Source organism: Camelus ferus, chromosome 9, assembly GCF_009834535.1.
Source record: "Camelus ferus isolate YT-003-E chromosome 9, BCGSAC_Cfer_1.0, whole genome shotgun sequence".
NCBI classification, from domain to species: Eukaryota; Metazoa; Chordata; class Mammalia; order Artiodactyla; family Camelidae; genus Camelus; species Camelus ferus.
This window is the reverse complement of record NC_045704.1, coordinates 18,031,277-18,055,972: the sequence shown is the minus strand read 5'-3', so window position 1 is coordinate 18,055,972 and position 24,696 is coordinate 18,031,277. Positions and strand designations below refer to the sequence as shown.

At 51.6% G+C, this 24,696-nt stretch overlaps 1 protein-coding gene across 2 annotated transcripts in view; it reads left to right on the top strand.

The window, feature by feature from the left end:
• SPTBN4 (spectrin beta, non-erythrocytic 4) overlaps positions 1 to 24,696 on the top strand; it is a 68,911-nt gene that overhangs the window by 12,247 nt on the left and 31,968 nt on the right. For both annotated transcript variants that reach the window (XM_032486018.1, XM_032486017.1), the window contains 16 exons: positions 580 to 731; positions 1,827 to 2,000; positions 3,209 to 3,300; positions 4,363 to 4,443; positions 5,526 to 5,641; positions 8,075 to 8,187; positions 8,284 to 8,471; positions 8,546 to 8,663; positions 8,926 to 9,084; positions 9,777 to 10,079; positions 10,907 to 11,057; positions 13,985 to 14,924; positions 16,242 to 16,379; positions 18,678 to 19,428; positions 20,921 to 21,123; positions 24,472 to 24,562. In XM_032486018.1, the coding sequence (XP_032341909.1) occupies positions 580 to 731; positions 1,827 to 2,000; positions 3,209 to 3,300; positions 4,363 to 4,443; positions 5,526 to 5,641; positions 8,075 to 8,187; positions 8,284 to 8,471; positions 8,546 to 8,663; positions 8,926 to 9,084; positions 9,777 to 10,079; positions 10,907 to 11,057; positions 13,985 to 14,924; positions 16,242 to 16,379; positions 18,678 to 19,428; positions 20,921 to 21,123; positions 24,472 to 24,562 (3,770 nt within the window). The remainder of the gene's footprint in view (positions 1 to 579; positions 732 to 1,826; positions 2,001 to 3,208; positions 3,301 to 4,362; positions 4,444 to 5,525; positions 5,642 to 8,074; positions 8,188 to 8,283; positions 8,472 to 8,545; positions 8,664 to 8,925; positions 9,085 to 9,776; positions 10,080 to 10,906; positions 11,058 to 13,984; positions 14,925 to 16,241; positions 16,380 to 18,677; positions 19,429 to 20,920; positions 21,124 to 24,471; positions 24,563 to 24,696) is intronic.

Below are 24,696 nucleotides of genomic sequence, written 5' to 3'. Positions count from 1 at the left end.
GCCCTCGTCCAACTTCATTCTCTGTCTCTCTGGGGTCCTTTCCCTCATCTCCTCCCTGGGCTCCGGGCTGCCATTCTTGCCCTCTGTGAGGTACCCTTCCCACAGCAGCCAGAGATGTCCCTGAAACCCAACTCTTATCCTGTCCTTCTTCCTCCTAACCCTCTATGGCTCCCTAATGTATGTCCCCACTAAACTGAGCTCTGCCACAGAAGGGCTTTGTCTGTATTCAGAGCCTAGAACAGCATGGGGCACATAGCGGGTGCTCAAATATTGAAGGAATGAACAGAGCCGATTTGGGTAAGAAACAGATAAGCCTTCCTGGGGAAGTAATATCCCAGGAAAACTTTAAAGGACAAGGAGGCCATCTCCAGGTGGGCAGTGGAGGGGAGGGCAGAAGGCGGGGTAGGAGGGGCGGAGAGGTTGTCCCAGGTAGGAAGAGCCGCCTGAACAAAGACCGGATAGTTGCAGAGAGCTGGGCCTGAGCAGGATTTGGCTGGGGGTTGGCAGGGGAGGGCTGGAGTGAAGCTGGAAGGGAGAGGTCCTGGAGGAGACTGGGCCTCATTAGGGTCTGTCCTTCAGATGAGCGGGAGGCTGTGCAGAAGAAAACCTTCACCAAGTGGGTGAACTCGCACCTCGCCCGCGTTGGCTGCCACATCGGGGACCTCTATGCCGACCTTAGGGATGGCTTCGTGCTCACGCGGCTCTTGGAAGTGCTGTCGGGGGAGCAGCTGGTGAGAGGGCCAGGAGGGCTGGGGGAAGAGGGCGGCCCTGGAGTCCCGGGCGGGGCTACTACAGGGCCTGGCTAAAGGTTGGGTGGAACGTCCTAGAAAGGCTAGGTGGGTAAAAGCCCCTTATTAGGGTGGGCGGGGCTATGGCACAGGGGCAGGGCTTGGTTGTGAGGAGCCGCGGGTTGTGGCTTGGAACAGAGGCGAGATTCCGTCAAAGGAGAGGATTGTCGTTCAGTGCGGGACTCCGGGCTTGAGTGGGGCTCCGTTGGAAGGGATGGGCTTATTGGAGAAGGGAGGAGCTTTATTAGAAGGAACTGCCCTGGGTAGTGCGGTAGCAAGAGGCATGGCTATAAAACAGGGGCAGAACTCAGTTGCAGTGGGTCTATGAAGGATGAGAGTACGGTTGTCATCAGAAGGATGAGGCTGGGGGACCAGACGGAACTCTTGTATGGGTGTGGCTTCTTGTATGGGTTGCAGTTGTATTTCTGAGCTTGGATGGGGCTTCATCGCAAAGGGTTGCTTTCTGTTGGAGCTAGATATCGATTAAAGAAGCAGAGTCTGGAGCTCAGGAAATCGTGAGGGGCATGGCTATAGAATAGAAACAAACGCCTTTGAAAGGAATAGAGCTATAAACAAGGGGAGAGCCCTGGAGTGGGGCGGGGCTTGATAGAAATGGGCGTGGTCCTTGGCTGGGACCTGAAAAAGAGGAAGTGAGGGATATGGCCATGGAACTAGTGGCAAAACATTAGTCGCCTGGAGCAGAGATCCAATGGAAGAGGCGAGAGTATGGCTACAGACAGGGGGCGGAGCTGCATGGTAAAAGGCGTGGTTATCAGGTTGGAGGTGGGGCTTAAATTGAAAGGGCGGGTCCAGGAACTTGAATACGCCCTGAAAGGGTCTGGCTACGAATGGGGTAGGGCTTCTTTAGAAGGATTGAGTCCTGGGTATTTGATGAGGCGACTGAAGGGCATTGCCTGGGCTTGGACTTGGAATTTGGGGGTGCATAGTTTTGTGGGCGGCCTTCTTTGGAAGAGATAGGGTAGAGGGCACGGTGCTCTTGGCCAGGTTCTGGATCTCCTAATGCCCCTGCCGCCCTAGCCAAGGCCCACGCGTGGTCGCATGAGGATCCACTCCCTGGAAAATGTGGACAAGGCACTGCAGTTCCTGAAGGAGCAGCGCGTGCACTTGGAGAATGTGGGCTCGCATGACATTGTGGACGGAAACCACCGACTGACCCTGGGGCTGGTCTGGACCATCATCCTGCGCTTCCAGGTGATCCTCAAGTGACCCCAGCCCAGCCCCGCTCCCACAATGGAGCCATAGGAAGGTGTTCCTCAGCCATTCATTCATTCACTCCAAAAATATTCCTAATATGCTCTGGGAACCCTGTTCCAGGTGGTGGGGGTGAAAATGATTTTTAAAAAGTGTAATGCCCCTCCTCTTGATAAAACTCTAACTCATCATAGTGATGGTGGTGATAATATATGATCATTTATTTTTTCATCTGTTCTAAGCACTTGGTATTTAATATGCACAAACCCCTCAATAATTAGGTACTATTTATTATCCCACTTTACCAATGAGAAAACTGAAGCCCAGAGAGGTGAAGTAATATGCTTAAGGTCACACAGCTGCGTACTGGGGCTGGAATTCAAATGCAGGCAATCTTGCTTCAGTTCAGAAACAAAATAGACACATTTTCTGTGTTTTTGGAACAAGACGTGGTGGAGAGGGTAGACAGATAATAAACACATCAGTGTGCAAACAGGAAAGGTATGGGAAAAGGACAATTCTAGGCAGAGAAGTGGAAATAACTTTACAAAACAGAATAGATTATGATAAAGCAGTAAAAGGGATATAAAATATCCCATTGATGGTGTTGAGATTTTAGCCTTAGTGACCAGAGAAGCTGATGGCTGAATGACATGAAGATGAAAGGAGAAAGCATTCCAGGCAGGGGGCACAGCAAATGCAAAGGCCCTGAGGTAGGAGTGAGCTTGGCATGTTACAGGTACAGAAAGACCAGTAAGGCTAGAGAACAGGAGGCAAAGGGGAGACAGAGAGGAGATGAGGTCAGAATGGTTGGCAGGGCTGAGGTGATCTGTGATTAGCAGTTGGATTTTATTCTGTCTGAGATAGGGAGAATTTAGAGAGTTTTATCAAGAGGAAGGGCATAATCAGACATAGAAAGATCCTTCTGGATTTGAGGTGGTCACTAAAATTAGGGGCCAGGAGCTTGAGGAAGAGACTGGAGCTGGACCAGGGTAGGGCCATAGGGAGGTGAAGAGGGAGCTGGGTAGGGAAGACTCTCAGGAGTGGGAAAGGACATGCTGTAGGGGAAGGGGAGGGGGACAAGGTGGTGCCTCCACCCCCCAGGCCTAAAGCTGCATCTCTCATCTCTGCCGTCCCTCGGTTGGGGTGGGCTGTTGCCCAGCCTCAAGCCCTCCAGGTCCCAGTAGCCATGTTTTGTATCCTCACAGATTCAAGTCATCAAAATTGAGACTGAGGACAACAGAGAGACTCGCTCAGCCAAGGACGCACTGCTCTTGTGGTGTCAGATGAAGACAGCTGGGTGAGCCCCCCAAACCCCCTAGTCCCTAGGAAGGCCAGGCCCTGACCTCTGGGCTTCCTTCTGGGACAGGAGTACAAGGGGCAGCCCAAGTCCTCAGTGTCAAAATTACATCTGAAGTTAACAAACTGGTAACAAACTCCTCCAAACTTAATGACTAAACCTCTAGAAGGTCAGGTTCAAATTTAGAACTTGGACTTCTCAGAGAGCAATGCCTAAGGTGGTGAGCTCCCTTCCCTCCCCCATCTCATTCTGCACCACAGAGGCCTCATGTGCACCTGTGTGGAACCCCCCAGCCCTATCCTGAGCTCTTTCCCGACCCCTCAGCCTAGGGGAACACACACCAGGGCTCTGGTAGCTCGGGTGGGAAGTTCAGGTCTTGGTACCTTCAGTGGAGTCGAGAAATGGGGCGCACAGACCCCACTAGGTATGTCCCCTCGTCCTGCAACTCTCTGCCCTGAGGGGAGGGGCCTGGCATGAGACACAAGTGCCCTCTGGAGACTCAAAGCCCTTGGAAGAAGGAGGGAGGGGCAAGTGTGGATGGAGACTGGGCTTCCGCTGACTCTCGTCCTCCTGGGGCTGTCTTGAGATGCTCTTAGTTCTTTCATGTGTCTGTCTTTACCTCTGTGTCTGCTCTTCCTTGTTCCTCTCTCTCCCTCCTCCCTTCTCTTTCCCTCCTATCTCTCTCTCCCTCCTCCCTTCTCTTTCCCTCCTATCTCTCTCTCCCCACTCCTTTCTTTCCCCATCTCTATCTGCATCTTGCTCTCTCTCTGTCCTTTCCTTCCTTCTTCTTTTTGTCTTCCCTCTGTTTCTCTCTCTTGTTTGCTCCTCTCCTGTCTCTCTCTCTCTCGATCTCTCTCTCTGTTCGTTTCCCTGGTCCACTCAATCTATCTACCTATCTATCTTTCTCTCTTTCTCCCTCTCTCTCTCTCATCATCCATCTATATATCATGTATATCCATCCATCCACTGATCCATCTCTGCCTGTCTGTCTGTGTCTCCCTCCCTCCCTCTTTCCTCCTAACTCTCCATCTCTGCCTCTGTCTCTCCCTTCCACACTGCCAGGTACCCTGAGGTAAACATCCAGAATTTTACCACCAGCTGGCGGGATGGTTTGGCCTTCAATGCCCTCATTCACCGGCACAGGTACCACCTGGCCTGGGGCAGCCCAGCCTGGCCCTACCCCCAACCCCACATCCCTTGGGCACACACTTGTACAGGGATGTATATAAACACGTGTAGACACAGGACCCCCACTTCACCTCTCTGCACACATACATGTTTCCGTTCACACTCATGCTCTTACACACAGGCACACACACACAGACCCCTGTCCAGGCTGCATACTGTGTGCACACATGGAAACATCCATATACTCATGCACATATACAGCTTGTACCTGGTCCTGATGCTTAGACGCCCCCACGGTGGGCAGCTCACTCCGCTTGGATCCGCTCCTGTGTGTGCACCAGAAACTCCTTCCTCACTGTGCACCCCCAGATCCTCTCCTGGCTCCCTGCACACCCACATGCTCATACTTCAGGGCCTGGGACTGAGCTGGCTGAGGGGTGGGCATCCAGGCAAATTATCCCCACATCACCCTCGTCCATGTGACAGATTGGGGAAACTGAGGCCCAGAGACTGGGAGGGACTTGTTCTGCTGTGACAGAAGCCAGAACCCACACATACACACTCATACATGTACAGGGAGACCCAGCACCATCTACACACCCACAAACACATAAGCTGTAACCCGGGTTGTGCTAACAATGGGAACATTTGCTAAGTGTACCAGCATTGTTCTAAGTGCTTTCCTGTAAGTCCTTTCATACTCAGTGCCCCTATGAGGCAGAGGCTATTATTATCCCCCATTTTACAGATGAGGAAACTGAGGCACAGAGAGCTCACCCAGACTGCCAGGAAGTGGCTGAGCTGGGGTTTGAGCCAGGAAAGCTGGCTCCAGACCTCATACTTCTAAGCACTACATAATAACTGTAGAGAAACACACCTGAGTAGATGTGTGTGTGTCGTGAAGTCACACGTACGTGTGCCCTCACGCAGTGAAATGCTGCACAGACACACACCAGCACACACAGCTTTTCCCTTGGCTGGGTTGTGCTCCTCCCTCCCTCACCCTGGGTGGGACTCAGACAAGGATGTCTTTTCACCTGTTTGCTCACCGGCTTTGGAGCCTGCCTGCTGCCTGCCCACTCTGTGCCCCTGCCCAGGCCCGACCTCGTGGACTTCAACAAACTCACCAAGTCCAACGCCAACTACAACCTGCAGAGAGCCTTCCGCACGGCTGAGCAGCACCTGGGGCTGGCACGTCTGCTGGACCCTGAGGGTGAGCCCTGCCTGGCCCCAGCCCAGATTTCCTCTTGGAGGGGCTCGCACTCCCAGCGCCATCCCAGACTCGACCCATCCTCCTGCAACACCTTCCCGAATCCCAAGGTTTCAAATCCCAACTCCCTCCCCTCTCCTTCCTCATCACCAATCCCACTCCCTTCCCATCCCCATGTCCCTTAGTTTCTCCATTTCTATCTCAAACTGGACCCCATCTCTATTCCTATGTTCATCTTAACCTCCTCTCCCCAACCCCATCCTTAGTCATCTCCCTCCACACCCAACCCCTTCTCTCTCCCTAACCCCAGCCCCATCTCTAAAGCCAACACTATCCCCAACCTGATCTCCAATGCTGTCCAATCCCCAACATTAGCCCCATCCCCACACCAATCCTGTTTCTAACCCCATTCCCATCCCCAGCCCATCCCTATGCCTGTCCCCATCCACAACTCTGTCCCCATCCCAGCCCCTTCCCCATTTTCAGTCTATCCCCACTCCCACTCCTGACTTCAGCCTCATTCCCAATCCATGATCACACGGAATACCAACCCCCTCTTTCTGGAATAATGGCCATGATCTTGCCTCACCACTCCCCCATATCTGGAATAATGGTTGTTCCCTTTTTTCTGAGCATCTACTGTGTGCCAAGCACACGGCTGGGAATTATATGAATGTTGTTGCCTTTCATCCTCACACCGATCTGGTTGGATATAAGTCATCAATTCTGCTTTAAAGTGATGGAAACAAAGGCTCAAAGATGTAAAATTACTTGCTCAGCATCACACTGAAAACCAGTAAACATCCCTGATATTAGTGATGTTGAGCAACTTTTCATGTTCCTGTTGGCCATCTGCGTTTCCTCTTTTGGAAAAAATGTCTGTTCAGTTCTTCTGCCCTTATTTAAATGGGTTGGCTGGCTGATTGTTTGTTTGCTTTTTAATTGAAGTACTATTGATTTAAAATGTTGTATTAGTTTCTGGTGTACAGCATGGGTGGACTTGGAGGGCATTATGCTTAGTGAAATAAGTCAGACAAAGAAAGACAAATACTGTAAGATATCACTTACATGTGGAGTCTAAAAAAATACAACAAACTAGTGAATATAACAGAAAAGAAACAGACTCACAGATGTAGAGAAGGAACTAGTGGTTACCGGTGGGGAAGGGAAGGGGGAGGGGCAAGATGGAGGTGGAAGATTAAGAGGTACAAACTATCAGGTATAAAATAAGCTTCAGAGATGTACTGAACAACATGGGGAATAGAGCCAATATTTTATAACAACTGTAAATGGAGTATAAACTTTAAAAATTTGTGAATTACTATATTGTATACCTATAACATATAATATTGTAAATCAACTATACTTCAATTTAAAAAATGATACTGTAAAATAAATAAGTAAGTAAGTAAATAGTTTTAAAAAAAGGAAAGAACACTAGTAAACAGGACTATCTGATCCCAGAAATCATGGTCTTAATCATTCCTCTACCCTGCCTCTTATAGCTGTATTCTGTGCTCAATGCCTGGCATGTGGTCGGTGTTTACTGGATGTCAGTTTCATGAGGCGGGGAAGAGGATGGTTGTTGTGCATTCAATGGGTAAATTAAAATGATAACAGGATTTACTGAGTTACTCCTCTGTGCCAGGCTATTCTTTCTACTGCTTATGGTGTTCCTAGGTAGCAGACACTGTGATTATCCTTACTGTAACAATGGGGAACTAAGGCTGATAGAAGTTGGGTCTGTTTTCTAAGGACATGCAGTGAGTAAGTGGCTGAGGTGGGATTCAAGCTCAGGCTGCCTCCGAAGCCTGTGTCCTTGACCTCAGACACCATTCATACATTTCGTAAATATTTATTGAGCCCCTACTGTGTGCAGGGCATGGCAGGAACAGTGGTAAAAGATAGGCATAACCCTTATCCTCATGTAGCTGAAACTCGAGGTAAGAACATAATCACATACATGAATAGTTAATTATAAATTGTGATATGTTCTAGGAGGAAATGATAAACTGCTATAAGGAAGAATAACAAGAGGAGGTCAACTCTAGACAGGATGAACAGGAAGGCTTGTTTGAGGAAACTTAAGTTTAGTGGAGCCCTGAAGGATGAGTGGGAGTTTGGCACACAGAAAAGAGAACAGTGTTCCAGACAGAACAGCATGTGCAAAGGCCCTGAGGTGGAAGGTAGAATGATGGTTCAAGAAATAATTATAAATAAATTTCTCTGTTGTGGTTTATGTGTGTCAGGCACTGTTTAATCCCATGAGGTGGAGCCCCATTGGGAAGATACAAAAACTGAGGAACAGAGAGGTTAGTTACCTGGCCCAAGTTCACACAGCTATTAAGAGTGAGTTCTCCCAGCTCCCTGTAATACCTTCAGTCTCTCTGTCAGAGTGCTTACCATCATGCTTCCTCACTCTCCTTTACCCTCTAGATGTGAACATGGAGGCTCCAGATGAGAAGTCCATCATTACCTATGTGGTCTCTTTCTACCATTACTTCTCTAAGATGAAGGCTCTGGCTGTGGAGGGGAAGCGGATCGGGAAGGTATGAGGAGCCAAGGAATGGGGCGGGTGGGAGCCTGGGAACTGTGTGGGGGCATATCTGGGATGAGGCTGATCCCACCTCCCTTTGCCTGGTCAGGTCCTGGACCAGGTGTTGGAGGTAGGGAAGATCATTGAGCGCTATGAGGAGCTGGCGGCCGAGCTGCTAGCCTGGATCCACCGCACCGTGGGGCTTATCAGCAACCAGAAGTTCGCCAACTCACTGAGTGGGGTGCAGCAGCAGCTTCAGGCTTTCACGGCCTATTGCACACTGGAGAAGCCAGTCAAGTGAGGCCCAGCGCAGGAGGGAGGGGAGCAGGTGGAGGTGTGGAGGAGGGGTCCCTGAGCTCAGGCCCCTTCAGGTTTCAGGAGAAGGGGAACCTGGAGGTGCTGCTCTTCAGCATCCAGAGCAAACTGCGTGCCTGCAACCGTCGCCTCTTCGTGCCCCGGGAGGGCTGTGGCATCTGGGATATCGACAAGGTGAGGCTGAGGATGTAGGAGAGAGGAAGGGTTGCTCTGTAAAGTTGTGTAGGTTGTGCACTGCTCAAGGGAGCCATTTACATTGCAGACATCACGGCCTGCATATTTATTCTGATGGTTCCCTAGCAGTAAAGGGTCATGAGGAAGCAACATTTTTTCCCCAGTTTGTGCAGAAGGTGTCATAAGTGCTGGGAGTGACCTCAGACAGAGAAGCCAGGGCCACTTAACTGTGGGGAGTTGTTGGAATCTCCTGCCTCCCTAGGCATGGGGCCAACTGGAGAAGGCAGAACACGAGCGAGAGGCTGCCCTACGGGCTGAACTGATCCGGCAGGAGAAGCTGGAACTGTTGGCCCAGAGGTTTGACCACAAGGTGGCTATGCGCGAGAGCTGGCTGAATGAGAACCAGCGCCTGGTCTCCCAGGTACAGGGTGTAGGGCTTGGCTCCGGGGGAATGGGAGGGGGGGTGGGGCTGATGGCCCAAGGACCAGAGAGGGAGACTTGATCTCCTAAGCAACAGAGAAGTGTTGGATTAGTCTCCTAGGTGACAAACGAGGGTGGGAAGGGAGAAGCGGTCTCCCAAGTGATTGGTAGGGGAGGGGGGTAGGCCTGCTCTCTAGGGTAATAAGAGAGTGAGGCTGGTCTCCAAGGTAACTAGAGAGCCCAAAATCAGTCTCTTCAGAAATCGGGAGAGTATTTAATTATCTCTTAAGTGACAAAGGAGGTTGTTATCTGGTGTCCAGGGTAACTCAGAATTGGTCTCCTAAGTAACAGGATAGGGTAGGCCTGGTCCCCAGTCTCTAAGGAAATGGAAGGATGGGGACTATTTCCTGGGTAACAAGTTTAGGGTTAGAGATATAATAGGGAAGGGTGGAGCTGGTCTCCAGAGTAACTGGGAAAGGTGGGGCTGGTCTCCAGGGTAACAGGGAAGAGAGGAGCTGGTCTCCAGGGTAACTGGGGATGGGGAGGCTGATCTCCAGGGTAACAGGGAAGGATGGGACTGGTCTCCAGGGAAACAGGAGCAGGTGGGGGAGTTTCAAAGGTCACACAGGGTCAAGGTAACAGGTTGACTGCTGAGGCAACATGGGTGAGTGTCTGTGGCCTGCCCTGCCCCAGGACAACTTTGGGTATGAACTGCCAGCAGTGGAGGCAGCCATGAAGAAGCATGAAGCGATTGAGGCGGACATTGCAGCCTATGAGGAGCGGGTGCAGGGCGTGGCAGAGCTGGCCCAGGCATTGGCGACTGAAGGCTACTATGATGCCCGCCGAGTGGCAGCCCAGCGTGACAGTGTCCTGCGCCAGTGGGCCCTGCTGACTGGGCTGGTAGGTGCCCGGCGGACACGGCTCGAGCAGAACCTGGCCCTGCAGAAAGTCTTCCAGGAGATGGTGTACATGGTGGACTGGATGGAGGAGATGCAGGTGGGAGCCAGACCGGGGACCAAGGATGGAGATGGCCTGCTGGGAGGGGAGGGAGGGAGGGATCTACAATGTAGGAGTTGTCAAAGATGGAGAGGGAAGGAGAGCGAGACAGAAAGAGATAAAGAGAAAGGGAGACAAAAAGAAAGAGTGAAAGATACAGGGAGAGAGACAGAGATGCAGAAAAAGAAAGTGTGAGAAAGAGACAGAGAAATATCTAGAGAAATAGATAAAAAGACACAGTAAATGGAGACAGAGAGAGTAGGGACAGAGACAGAAAGATTAAGTCATAGGAAGATCGTGACAATTTGAAAGAGAAATCAGAGAAAGAGAGCTGGAGAAGCAGACACAAAGGTAGGAACAGAAATCTAAATGGCTACAGAGAAAAACACATCCAGAGGTGGAATCCATCTGAGAAAGTGAGAGACCTACCGGAGATAGACAGACAGATACAGAGCGAGATGGAGATGAGAAGGATGGAAGCGGAGAGAGAGAGACAGACACAAAGAGAGACTGGAGAGAAAGAGGGTTAGAGATGGAGACAGAGAAGTGTAAATGAGGCAGAGGGGAAGGCAGAGAGATGGAAGAAGATACAGATGGAGGCATAAAGAGGGAGAAAGAGTGATAAAGCCAGAGCCCAGAACTGCAGAGACAATGAGAGATGAAACATTCAGAAAGACAGAGATGGAGAGAAATGATGACAGAGACACAGAGACTGAGACAGAAGAGTCTGATCATGTAGAGGAGCAGAGGCTGGTACGGGCAGTGGGAGGGAGGAGTGGCCTGAAGGCTGATGCTCAAAGTATGCTCGGGGCTGCCCCTTCTTGTAGGCTCAGCTGCTGTCCCGGGAGTGTGGGCAGCACCTGGTGGAGGCAGAGGACCTGTTGCAGAAGCATGGGCTGCTGGAGGGGGACATCGCTGCCCAGAGTGAGCGGGTGGAGGCACTCAATGCTGCTGCCCTGCGTTTCTCCCAGTTGCAGGGTGAGTCTGGGGTTGGGGTTGGGGTGGAGACTTTCAGGGCTGCCACTAATAGAAGCAAATGTCTCCTGAGAGAGTGAAGGAGTGAGCTCCCCATCTCTAGAGGTATCCAATCATGGACTAGGATCACACTCCATCAGGGATACCATGGGGGGAATTAGTGCCTTGAGTGGGAGGTTGGGCCACATGATTCTTCCTGCTTTCAGATTCTGCAGTAATAGTTCACGTCTGTTGAGCACTTGTCATGTGCTAAGCCTTTCACAGCCAGATCTCAGTGAATACCATAAAAAGACTGAATAAGGTAATTATTGTCAAGGCTTGTTCAGCTTCAAGTGATAGAAACTCAATTCAATTAACTTACGGAGGTAGGGGGAATGTATTGGCTGATGTAACTAAATGTGCAGGAAAGGATGATTTTCGCTTTAGGTATGGCTGGATCCAAGGATAGTTCAATGATACTTTTAAGATTCCATCTCTCTCCAACTCTAGTCTTTATGCTTGTGTCACTGTTGGGCAGTCCCTCCCCTTGTGGTATAAATCTAGATCACTGGATCACTCAGCCCCATGTTTACATCCCAACAGCCAGTAAGAGATAGGCCCCTTTCTCAGTATTCTGGCAAAAGGTTCAAGGAAAGCTTTCATTAGCCCACTGTGGCTTCCATCTCCATTGCTCAGCCAAGCATCATTGGCCATATCTATGTAACATATCCACCCAGGGCCAAGAGTAGGGTCAGCTCCCTCCAAAGGCATGAACAGAAAAGGAGAAGGGTGGGGCACCATTAGCAGAAACAGGGGCTTGGATGCTGATAGACAAAACCCAGTCTGGCTCTAATGAGGTTCTCATTTCACTGAGGTCAATACCTTCCAACCAAAGACCACCAGGAGCCCCGCTGGAGTCAAACCAAGCTGAGTTTGTTGGCCCTTTGCGCACACCACGGGGAACCCAGTAAGGGGTTCCCCATCAGTAAGAGGATGTTAAGAGGGGCTTATTATAGGATGTGGGCTGTGTTAAGTGATTTGGGATGATTTAATGTAGTGTGTTTTGCTGCAGCTTGAATGCCATCAGGAAGTGGAGGTAATTAGACGATTGCACATCTTAATCATTTTTATCCAGGTGGTGGGAGGGACAGGATTGGCAGAAGTGGTTCACCTTGGCCAGGCGAGGGGGAGTCAGTGGCAGTTTTTGCGGTTTGCGCAGTGACCTTGTTTTGTGTGCGCTCAGACGTGACTGCGGAGCGGTTTTGTCTCTGTCTCACGCCATCATGATCACAGAGTCATCTTGTCTGATGTTGTGTCCTGTGCAGCTGTGTATGAGCGCTGACAGCATCAGGGTGGCTTTTTTCTTTCTCCCTGATGAGGAGACTGAGGCCCAGAGCTGCAGAGCTGATAAGAGGGTTTTGAGGCTATTCTATCTCACTCCTTTACCTGGAGCCACGGCCCTTGGGAATCCTGGAGCATTGTTAGAAAAGGAAGAGGCTGTCTGGCTTGCAGGATGGTCGGGAAGTTTCTCACCTTCATGGGCTGGATCATGTCCTAAGAGCAAACGCTGAGGTCTCCTTCCACGCCTGGGTGCAGACATCCCCATCCTAGCTCAGCCCTCAAGACATTGTTGGAACCCTCTCCTTCATCCTTCATTCTTATGGATGTTCATCCGGGAGCTTCTCTCTATCTTTTCCTTGTGAGATCTCGGTGCCTGATGACAACGTGCCAGCAGCACCGTGGAAACAGCAAAGAGGCTAATGTGGGTTGTGTGTTGTCATGGTGATGGGAGGCAGTGCTACCCGATGAATGGTCCAGAGTGTGACCTGATCTGCTACTGATTCTGGGCAAGCAGCTTCCCTTCCTGAGCGTGTGTTTCTTCATCTGTAAGATGGGGTTAGTAAGGATACTGGCCTTGTAGGATGGTTGTAAGAATTCAGTGACGTTGTGTCAGAGTAAGGGCTGGATACATGGACGCCATTGATGTTTATTATGCATTGGTATTTGGGTCAATTTCAGTGAATGTCCAAAAATACAGAAATTCTGCATGCCATATAGGGCAGTGTCTATCACACTGTTTTAACCCAGTAAGAAGTACATTTACCTCATGACCCAGAGTTCACAGGCACATGTGTACACACACACAGAGAGATATGCACAGACATGAAGGCTTTATAAAACAATGCTTCCTCTTACCTCGAGTGTTACATTCTGATATTTTCTATTCATTCGATTCTATTTCATTAAAGAAATGTTGGCTGCCACCTAGTAAAATTAATCCCACAAACTAAAGGTCTAGGAGGAAGGTGAAATATTTTAACACAAAAAGGAGTTTAGATCATCACTGAATTAATAGATAAGGCAACCAAGGATGAGGGAGGGAACCCAGGAGCATTGCTTAAGAGTTGTTTCACTCGGTCCAGTTCTAAAGGAAACACACTGTATGTTTACACTAAAATAATACAGATTCTAGGAATTGCTGAATCTCAGTTTCCATCCATCATTCAATCAATAAGTCACCATTTTCACTAGGCTTCTGCTCTGGGCTCCACCCTATGCTGGGCAGTGGCGAGAACACTGTGTGATGGAGACTGTCCCAGGCCCTGTCCTTATGGGGCTCCCAGTCCAGTGGGGGAGACAGACTGGCAGTGACAACCCAGAGGGGTCAGAGCTGGAATGACAAAGTTACAGGCAGAGTAGTCCCGGCTGCGATGGGGAAAGCAGAGAAGCCTGGAAGAACCAGAGAAGGCGCCTGCTCCAGATTGGGATGTCAGGGAAAGCTGCCTGGAGGAGGTGGCTGCCTGGAGGAGGCGGCTGCCTGGAGGAGGCGACGTGTAACCTGCCATTTGATGAAGTCAGGCCAAGGTCTAGGCAGGTAGCCTGCGCCACCCTCTCTTGGGCGCCCCCCTGGCCTGTGCCCAACCAGGGATCCTCCCTTTCTCCTGGCCCAGGTTACCAGCCCTGCGATCCGCAGGTCATCTGCAACCGCGTAAACCACGTGCACGGCTGTCTGGCGGAGCTGCAGGAGCAGGCGGCGAGGCGGCGAGCCGATCTGGAGGCCTCACGGAGCCTGTGGGCGCTGCTGCAGGAGCTGGAAGAGGCCGAGAGCTGGGCCCGCGACAAGGAGCGCCTCCTAGAGGCGGCGGGCGGCGGCGGCGCGGCGGGCGCGGCGAGTCCCGCGGGCGGCGCACATGACCTGTCCAGCACCGCGCGCCTCTTGGCGCAACACAAGATCCTGCAGGGCGAGCTGGGCGGGCGGCGGGCACTGCTACAGCAGGCGCTGCGGCGCGGCGAGGAGCTGGCCGCCGCCGGTGGCGCCGTGGGCCCGGGAGCCGAGACAGTGCACCTGGCGGGCCTGGCGGAGCGCGCGGCGAGCGCACGGCGACGCTGGCAGCGGCTGGAAGAGGCGGCGGCGCGGCGCGAGCGGCGGCTGCAGGAGGCGCGAGCGCTGCATCAGTTCGGCGCTGACCTCGACGGGCTCCTGGACTGGCTCCGCGACGCCTACCGCCTAGCAGCCGCGGGCGACTTCGGCCACGACGAAGCATCCAGCCGCCGCCTGGCCCGCCAGCACCGCGCGCTCACTGGGGAGGTGGAGGCGCATCGCGGGCCAGTGGGCGGCCTGCGGCGTCAGCTGGCCACACTTGGGGGCGCTAGTGGCGCCGGGCCATTGGTGGTAGCATTGCAGGTGCGCGTTGTGGAGGCCGAGCAGCTGTTCGCCGAGGTGACCGAGGTGGCTGCGCTGCGGCGCCAGTGGCTGCGGGATGCCCTCGCCGTCTACCGCATGTTCGGGGAGGTGCACGCTTGCGAGCTGTGGATCGGTGAGAAGGAGAAATGGCTGCTCGCCATGCGTGTGCCTGATTCACTCGACGACGTCGAGGTGGTGCAGCACCGGTGAGCGCCCGCTTGTGGGACTCCTCGGCCCCCTTCCTCATGCACACAGTCTCACCTTCCTTGGTTAAACAGTTTCCGTGTTCACTCACCTGGAACCAGGGGTTCTAGTAAAATGGGAACGATATTAGTCCCAACCTCACAAACTCCTGGAGAACCGTAAGTGAGTTAATACGTGCAAAATACTTAGCAAATGTCTGGGTTCAGGGAGCACCCCAGGAGCGTTTGCTATTATTACTATGAGGCTTATAGTCACCTGGCATGAAATTAACCTAAGCTTCTCCAGGGTTGCCCCAGCCTGATCCCTCCCCTGGGACTCTCATTGCCCTTGCATAGATGTCACCTCCCTAGCTAACAAAATTGCTCTGACCTTTGTCACTTTCTATTCCCTCACCCACTTTATGTTTCTTCATAGCACTTACCACCCTGTGACACAGTAGATACTGGTTTGTCTGTTGGCAGGTTAAGTGATGAGTTTTTAAATTAGTGGATGAACGCTCTGTGCCTTTCTCTCTGAGCATGTGCATCCATCCACTTATTTCAGTGGGTACTTACTGCGTTCCTACTCTGTTCCAGGCCTTGCTGGAAACACAGGCCTGGTCCCTGCTGTGACTGTCCACGGTTACCCAAGCCACAGCCTTGGGCATTGTTTTAAATAAGGGAGGGCCATGGCCAGCTTAAAACAGATCTCCCTGGCTGCCAGGTGGAGGGTGGGTTGGAGTGGGTAAGAACGGTGGCTGGCAGCCCAGAGAGGGAACTGGGGTGGGGACCTAGGTAGGAGGGGACAAGACTGGACCAAGGCAGGAGTCCAAGTGGACAGGCCATGAGGAAGACAGGCTTGAGGGGAGTGATGTCCAAAACAGAGCCCAGGGCTCTGGCCTAGGATATAGTAGGGTGGTTCCTGAGATGGGGACCCAGAGGAAGAACAAATCAGGGGAGATACTGAAGCCAGTTTGAGTCACAGTAGGGAGCCCTGAGGAGGTACATAGCAGGGTTTAAGGCTGGAGACAGATTCAGAAGGAACAAGGTTGAAGCTAGAGTCAGATGTGGGAGTGATGAGTTCAGGGGTGAGGACTGAAGCTGTGGGGATGGGTGAGATGGTCCAGGCAGGATGTGGGGGAGAGCTCAGTGGGCCCAGGACAGAGCCCTGAGAAATGTAACATTTAAGTGACAGGTAGAAGAAGAGGAACTGACAAAGGAGCCTGAGGAGGTAAGGTTGGAGAATTAGGAGGAGAACCAGGAAGAGGCAGCTTTGCAAGAACCAGTGGGCAGGTACCCAGGGTCCAGGCCTCTCTGAGCATGTCCATCCTTCTTCCACAGCTTTGAGAGCCTGGACCAGGAGATGAACAGTCTGATGGGCCGAGTCCTGGATGTAAACCACACGGTCCAGGAGCTGGTGGAAGGAGGCCACCCCAGCTCAGATGAGGTGCGCTCCTGTCAGGACCACCTCAACAGCAGGTAGGTGGGGCCTGGGGCTGGAAGTCCTTCTGGGCATCCCACACCAGTTCTTCCCATCATTCCTTTCCTCATCCACTCTGCTGTAGAAATCAAGAATGTGCAATTTCAAATCACTGAGATGTTAAGAGCTACCTAGTAAATTAGCAAAATCTTGAAAAAATTGGTGATAACCAGTGCTAGTGATGATGTGGTAAAATGAGGATACAGTACATTTCAATGGAGTATTATTTCATTTGTTCTGAAATGATTTATTGAGTATCTACTATATGCCAGGAATTTTTCCAAATACTTTATATACCTTGTTTTATCTGCTCATATCTCAGTGTCCATAGAAAGTTTCCAGAATTTGAAACTCTTTAAGAATAGCAACAAATTAAATCTTTCCCCCAGAATACTACCAGCAGTTCTCCCGGTGTGGGTAGGCTTCATATGTAAAGACACAGGTCCGGAGAGGTGAAATCCTTATCCGAGATTACTCACTCTAGTGAGTAGAAGTCAAACCTAGCTCTGCTTGAATCCAGAGCTGGGGCTCTGATCACATATATTCTCCCACAGAGTTCTTCCCAGCAACTCTGTGGGGGTATAAATTACCCATGTTAGAGAGGAGGAAACTGGGGCTCAGAGAGGGGAAAGTGGCCCAAGGTCACATGGCAAGTTGGGGGTAGGGTCAGTCCTGGATTTGAAGTTGGGTTTGTCTGACTCCGAAGTCTGTGCCCATAACTGCTGTGCTGTAAGATCCCAGTGTCCTGTGATTTCCAAGCCCCTGTAGCCTCAGCAATCCCAGGGTGCCAGGGCCTAAAAAGGTGATGATGGCAATAGTGATTTACAGTATTTAGTGAGATTAGGTGCCAAGTGCTTTAGCCACATGGTATCATTAAACACCCAATAAAGTGGACATAATTATCCCCATTTTCCAAATGAGGAAGCAGTATCAGTGACAGAAATGATTTGCCCAAGTTCACATGGTGAATCTGGCCAGAATAGAACTTGAACTTGAGTCCTTCTGATTTCGGAGTCTTAATCTCTTTCCTTGTGGGTGTCCATTCTAGAGGGGACAAGAGGGGTTAACAAATAAACTAATAAATGAATGAGATATTTAGAGAATTGTAAGGATAAGGATGCAGGAAATAGAGTGACCTGGTAGGGCATAACGGGCTTGGTGGTGATTTTAGATCTTGTGGTCAGCCATGGCATTTTGAGCTGAGCTCTCAACGGGGATGAGAAGGATCCAGCCACAGGCAGAGGATGTATGTGGAAGAGGAGAGAGGGGACAGGGCATTCCAGGCAGGGAGCACAGCCGAAGCAAAGGCTATGAGGTAGAAGAGGGCTTGATCTGTTCCCAAAAAGTGTCCCCACTCAATAACAGAAGCAAACAGGTACTGTCTGAAGCACTTCATAAACCATAACTCATTTGGATCTCACAGCACCCTTAATGAGTTAGGTGCTATGATTGTTACCATTTTACTGGTGGGGAAACTGAGGTGCAGAGAGGGTTACTAGCCAAAGGATGCACAACTTAGATTTGACTCTGAGCCTGACATAGCCAGGCAGTCCGACTCAGATTCTGTGCTTGTAACCTGGACCATACACTGCCCATGATGGGGACTGAGGCCCAGAGAAGTATTATCACTTGCCTGAGGACACAGAGCAATGCATAATTTTTCCCATTGATGTTCTGACACTCTGATTTCAGAACCCTTTGCTTTCTTAAAAACTATTAAGGACCCCAAAGAATTCGTTATGTCTATCAGGTTATGTCTATCAATATTTACTATATTAGAAATTAACACTGGGTGTTTTTAAAATATTGTCATTAAAAATAACAATCATAAACATATGATATTACATAACTAATATTTTAAATGAAAAATGACTATTGTTCAAAACAAAAGAAATGTAGTGAGAAGAGTGGCATTGTTTTGCGTTTTTACAAATCTCTTTCATGTCTGGCTTAAGAGAAGGCAGCTGAGTTCTTAGGTCTGCTTCTGCAATCAGTCTTTGTCCTGCAGCCTCTGGAAAACTCCACTGTATACTCGGGAGAGAATGAGAGTGAAAAGGCAAATAGCATCTTAGCATTTTGATGAAGATAGTTTTGCCCTCGCTCAGATTACATTTTGAGAACTGCTACTCTAAGCAAATGTGCAGGGTGGAGTCCATTTCACACAGGCAGAAAGTGTAGCTTGGTGAGATAAGGGGATATTCCAAGGTCACACAGTGGCTGGGTTCTACCCAGGGTCAGTGGGCCCTCCATACTTGAGGGCCCTGTCCTCCTTAAGCTGCCCTGCTTCCCCTGGGCAGGTGGAACCGCATCGTGGAGCTGGTGGAACAGCGCAAAGAGGAAATGAGCGCGGTGCTGCTGGTGGAGAACCACGTTCTGGAGGTGGCGGAGGTGCGCGCCCAGGTGCGCGAGAAGCGGAGAGCTGTGGAGAGCGCGCCCCGCGCCGGCGGCGCCCTGCAGTGGCGCCTTAGCGGCCTGGAGGCGGCTCTGCAAGCGCTAGAGCCGCGCCAGGCGGCCCTCCTGGAGGAGGCGGCCCTACTGGCTGTGCGCTTCCCGGCGCAGGCTGCGCGGCTGCATCAGGGTGCGGAGGAACTGGGCGCCGAGTGGGGCGCGCTAGCCAGCGCGGCTCAGGCCTGTGGCGAGGCGGTGGCGGCTGCCGGGCGCCTGCAGCGCTTCCTGCACGACCTGGACGCTTTCCTGGACTGGCTGGTGCGCGCCCAGGAGATGGCTGGCGGCTGCGAGGGGCCCCTGCCGGGCAGCCTGGAGGAGGCCGACGCGCTGCTGGCGCGCCACGCCGCGCTCAAGGAGGAAGTGGACCAGCGCGAGGAGGACTATGCGCGCATCGTGGCGGCCAGCGAGGCACTGCTGGCGGGCGACGGCGCCGAGCTGGGTCCAGGCCTGGCACTGGATGAGTGGCTGCCGCACCTCGAACTTGGCTGGCACAAGCTGCTTGGCTTGTGGGAGGCGCGCAGGGAGGCGCTGGTCCAGGCACATGTCTACCAGCTCTTTCTGCGCGACCTACGCCAGGCGCGAGCGGTGCTGCGCAACCAGGTGCCCGCTTCGGGGTTGATGCGGGTGGGGGTCTGAGGCCAAGGGAGGTGTTGCAGGGACAGGAAAATATATGCAGGAGTGTGTTTGTGGGGGTCACTGGGTTCGTGGCTTCTCTGATGTCACTGGGAGTAGGGGAGGGGGTAGTATTTGGTATGGACAGCTGGGTTTGTGGATCAACTGGTGTGAACATACGTGAGTGTGTGTGTAACAGAACTTGAGGATTATGATGGGTGGGTTGGTGTCATCCAAGGTGACTGTGGAATATTCTGAGTGAGTAATGCACTTGGATGTTCATTGCACTGGCTTTCTGGGTTTGTGGCCTGTCTGGAAGGAAATAAGAGTATGAGGTTGATGAGTGATGGTTAATGGGGGTCAAAGAAGATCTTGGGGTGGATAACAGAGAATGAAGTAAGTAGTAGGTAATTCAGGTTGAGAGATTATTGGGATCAGTTAGTGACTGTGGATTAAATAGTTGTGGGGGCCTAAATTAGCAGATTCTCTTTTTGTTGGGGATGTCAATTTGCAGATTCTCTGGAGAGGGTAACTGCTTTTATGGCCTGAGGAATCGATCCGGGGTTATCTGGGAACAGCTGATCCAGTCTAGAGATCTCCCTGGGATGGAAACCAAATGTGAGGATTTGGTCAAGATAGAACACCCAGTTTTCAGATTGTCCAAGAGTAGGTACTGATTTTTAGGGACCATTTTAGAAAGGGTGACTACCTGTGCTGATTAGAGAAAGATGACCCAGTTAGAGGATTATCTGGAGGAACAGACAGGGACCCTCTGGAATCATGAGGTTGCTAAACATTGGAGCTGAGGTGATCTTGAGAGACCCTTTCTGACCCACTCATTTTACCAGTTAGAAAACTCACCCCAGAGAGGGAAAGAACGTCCTTGAAGTCACACAGCACTCAGGTTGGTCTTCATAAATTAATCAGATATTTACCGAGTGCCTCCTCTGTGCCAGGCACTATTCTGGGGCTGAGCACACAAGAAACGAAACATGAAACCCCACCTTCATGTGGTTGGCATTCTGATGTGTGTGAATATATGTGGGGGAGGAGATGATAAGCAAGAAAATGCATCTATAATATCATGCCAGGTATATGCTATGAAAAATAGTAAAGCAAGGTAAAGGAATGTGGCTCAGGCAGAGAATGATTTTTGGCAGATGGTTAGAGACTCAAAGAAAGTGAAAGAGCCAGCTATGGTGATATCTGGAGGAAGAGACTACCAGGCAGAGGGACCAGGAGGGGCAAAGGCCCTGACATGGGACCATACCTGGCATGTTTGATGCAGGAACACAGTGAGCAAGGGAGGGAAGCCCTTCATCCCACTGACTTGGAAGCAGTAGGATGGATCCTTCTTTCCTAAAGCATATTTACCAACAAAGACTTTGGAGACTAGGGTAAAACAAAATGGTCGGCAGCCTCTCCCAGGCCCTGCAATGGAGCAGGGCTGACCTGAGCATCACCCCTCCCCCGTTCCCAGGAGATGGCACTGTCGGGTCTGGAACTGCCCGGCACCGTGGAGTCGGTGGAGGAGGCGTTGAAATGGCACCGGGATTTTCTCACCACGATGGAGCTGAACCAGCAGAAGATGCAGGTGGCTGTGCAGGCTGCCGAGAGCTTGCTGAGGCAGGGCAACGCCTACGGGGAGCAGGCCCAGGAGGCCGTGGCTCGGCTGCTGGAGAAGTAGGTCCCTCAGATCCCAGGGGTGCAGGGAGTGGGATCTGGGCACAGGGGAGGGGTGAGGAGGCCGGAACTCCCTTTCTTGCCATCACATTTCTGCTTCTCTGCCCCTCTCTGATTTCTACCAAATTCCACATTATTTTAGATTAGATTTAAACTGACATTCTGTGAAAAAGTAACTCGTGGTTGATAACCCAAAAGCTGCAGAAGAATACACAATGACAAGTTTCCTCCCTAAAGCTTACCCTCAGCCTGAGATAGCTGGACTGGTTGTTAAAATGTTAACATCTTTTCCTAGATGCCCCAGCATCTGCGCTGCTGCTCTGGTCCCCAGATCTGGCAGCTAAAGGCCATACACAGCTTCTGTTCCAGCTTTCCAGATGGGACGGTGTTCCTGGCCATGCTGGTTGTCAGATGTGGGGAAAGAACTTCCCTGCGGGCCCCAACCACACAGCTCTCTAGGAAGCACCCAGAGCGTGTGTGTTTGTGTGTCTCTTTCGTGCTTCTTTGGCACATTATCCTTCTCTGATTCCATCACCATCTGTCTCTCACCTCTGCCCTGTCTCCTGTCTGTCCTTGCACTAATCAAGCAAAGGCATTTACTAAGTGTCCACTGTGTACCAGGCATGATTCTAGGCCCTGAACAGAACAGCAACAGCCCCCGCCCCTCAAAAAAAAATCCGGCCTCAAACAGAGTCCTTTACAGGGTTTTCTTTAGGCCCACTTCTTTCTGTCATTGTCACTGTTTCTACCTCTTCTGGTGACCTCAGGTTTCTCCTCTCTGGCATGAGTGAGGCAGGAAGAGAGCCCACTTCCCCTCCTTCTGTCTTCCATCTCCTGATGGAAATCATACCTGGTCCCTCCACCACCAGCCAGAGCCCAGGGACCCCAGCTCTGCCTCTATTTGGGGCTCAGGTGTCCCTTTCCCCTAAATTTGTCTGGGACAAGGTTGGAGTTTATTCTAAACAAAGCCTTTATGGGGCTTCCCATCCTGAGGATGCAAATGCATGATCTAGTGCCCCCAGCTCCAGGCCTGGTCCCTTCCTTCCCTTATCCCACATTTCTTGAGTCTTTGCTCTATGCCGAGCTCTGCTGCATGAGGAGGAGGAGGGGCCTGGAGGGCTGTTCCCTCTGAGTCACACCTTCATTCCTTTGCGGTCATTAATTGCTCCTTTAATTTTATTGTTTATTCATTGATTTTTTAAATTGAAGTAGCATTGATTTACAGTGTTGCATTAATTTTATACATTGATTCTTTGGCCAATTAAACACGTACTGAGTCCATGCTGTGTTCCAGCCATGGTGGGGCGATGCTCAGAGAGCTCGCAGGCTCTCTAACAAGGGTGACTCAGAATGGTCAGGGCTGGGAGAGAGGAAGCACCAGCAGCTTGGGCAGGGCCTGGAGTGAGAGACGCAGGGGCCTGTGGGAGCCCTGGGATCAGACAGGGTCAAGTCCTAGTCCCACCTCCGCCTCTCAACCTGTGAGATTCAGGGCAAGTGAATTCTCTCTCCATGTGCCTCACCTCCCCTGGACCTTGGCCCAGCCCTGCCTGCAAGGTGCTCTCCTGGTCTGCATTTGGCACATGAGGCTCAGAGGGGAACAGACTTGCCGGAGGTCATAGCTGTTTTCTCACTCTCCCAGAGATGAGGGATCTTCCTCATCCCTAGGACTGAAGCTTGACAAGTTGGCTGGTGAAGGCCTGGAGGGACTGAGTTCAGTTCAATTTCAGAGGCATTTCCTATTTCCTGGTTCCTGAGCAGAGTCTGGGCAGGAGGGAGTCCGTATCTTGCTTGTCCTGGTCCTTCCTGTTCTTCCATTCAGCTCTGCTCTTGGTTCTCTCTGTGACTTGCTCCCTTTGCCTCCATCTCTCCGGACATCTGTATATGTCTATTTCCTTCTCTCTCTCTCTCTGCTTCTTCTACCTCCATCTGCATCCTCTGTCTTTTTTTCTGCATCTCTCTCTCTCTCTTCGTCAGACACGTTACCTTAGTTTCTGCCCTCTTTCTCTCTGCCTCTCTATCTCTCTTGCTTTCTTTCATTCATCAGCTACGTATTGAGCACCTACTGTTTGCCAGACCTTTATTCTAGGCATTGGAGATACAGCTGTGAACAAAACCAACAAAAGTTCCTGTCCTCACAGAATGACATCCTAGTGGGGGAGACAGATGAGATAAACATGTAACACATACAGGTGTTAGTGTTAAGTGCAAAGGAGAAAATTAAAGAAGGAAAGAAAGCCAGAAAGCGTTGGGGGGTGGTCAAGAGGGGGTCTCGCTAAGAAGGTGACATTTGAGTACACTTTGAGGGGAAGAGCATTCCAGGCAGAGGAAACAGCCCACACCAAGGCCCTGAGGTGAGTTGCTTGTTCAAGGCACAGCAAGTGGGATGCCCCCCAGCCCTCTCCACCAGGCCTCTTGGGCACTTTACCCTGCACTGTGGGCAGGAGGCCAGGCTGCCTGGGGCTGCAGTGCCGGCTGGCTCTGGGGTGGCAGGGCCTGGGTCCAGCCTGGCCAGTTCACTTAGGCCAAGGGCCTGCCCCTTCTTGCCTCCCGGTGGCTCCAGCCCCATCTAGCCACACACTCCTCTCATCCCTCTCTCCAGCTCTGTCGCGGCCTTCTGTCTGTCTGGCAGTGTCTTTTACTGGTGGCATCTTGCCACTGCTCTGCCTGTCCCTTTCTGGGCTGTCCCTCCCCTGACTCTCTCTGTCACTTTCCCTTCCTCTGCTTCCTTCTCTCCTTGACTTCTGCTCTCTCTCTGGCACTACCCATGCTTCATTTCTTTCCTGTCTTTTCCTGTTCTCTCTATCCCTGAGTCTCTCTCTCTTCATCCATCTCTCCAAATCTCTCCCTCTGGAGGTCTCTGTTCCTCTGTCTCTGGCCTTGTGTCTGTGTGTTTCTGTTTCTCTCTCTAGGCCTTTGCATCTCTCTACCTCTTTGAATCTATCTGTCTCTCCTTCCTGACCTCTCTTTCTCTCTAGGTGTTTCTGTTATCTCTGTCTCTAGGATTGTGTCCCTTTGTTGATCTGTGTCTAAGTGTATTTCCTTCTTTCCAGGTATCTGTCTGTCTCTATTCCTCTCTCTCCCATTCTCTCTCCCTCTCTCTCCCTCCCTCTTCCTCTCCCTCTCTTTCCCTCCGCACCTCCCCCAGTCTCCCTCTCCCAGCTCTGTCCCTGGCTCTGCCCCTACTGATGTTTCTTTGCCTCTCCTCCCATCCCCACCTTGCTTTCCCCTCTTCCTCGCTGGTACATATGCCCCAGATTCCTAGTCCTGCCAAGCCCGATGCCCCCACAGCCCTACTGCCAGTGCCCCCATACCCAGGCTTCCCCCCAACTCCTATCTCCCCATCCCCAGGAGCCAAGAAAACCAGCTACGGGCCCAGCAATGGATGCAGAAGCTACACGACCAACTTGGGCTGCAGCACTTCCTCCGGGACTGCCACGAGGTAGGAATTCCAGCTGTGCTGAGCACAGGGACTTCTTTCCTAGGGAGGGAAGTGCTCCAGGACAGAGGCGCGGTGGGGGCGGGGACGCCCCGTCTAAGTGGGTCGCGGAGCGATGTTCACTTCGTGCCGCCAGG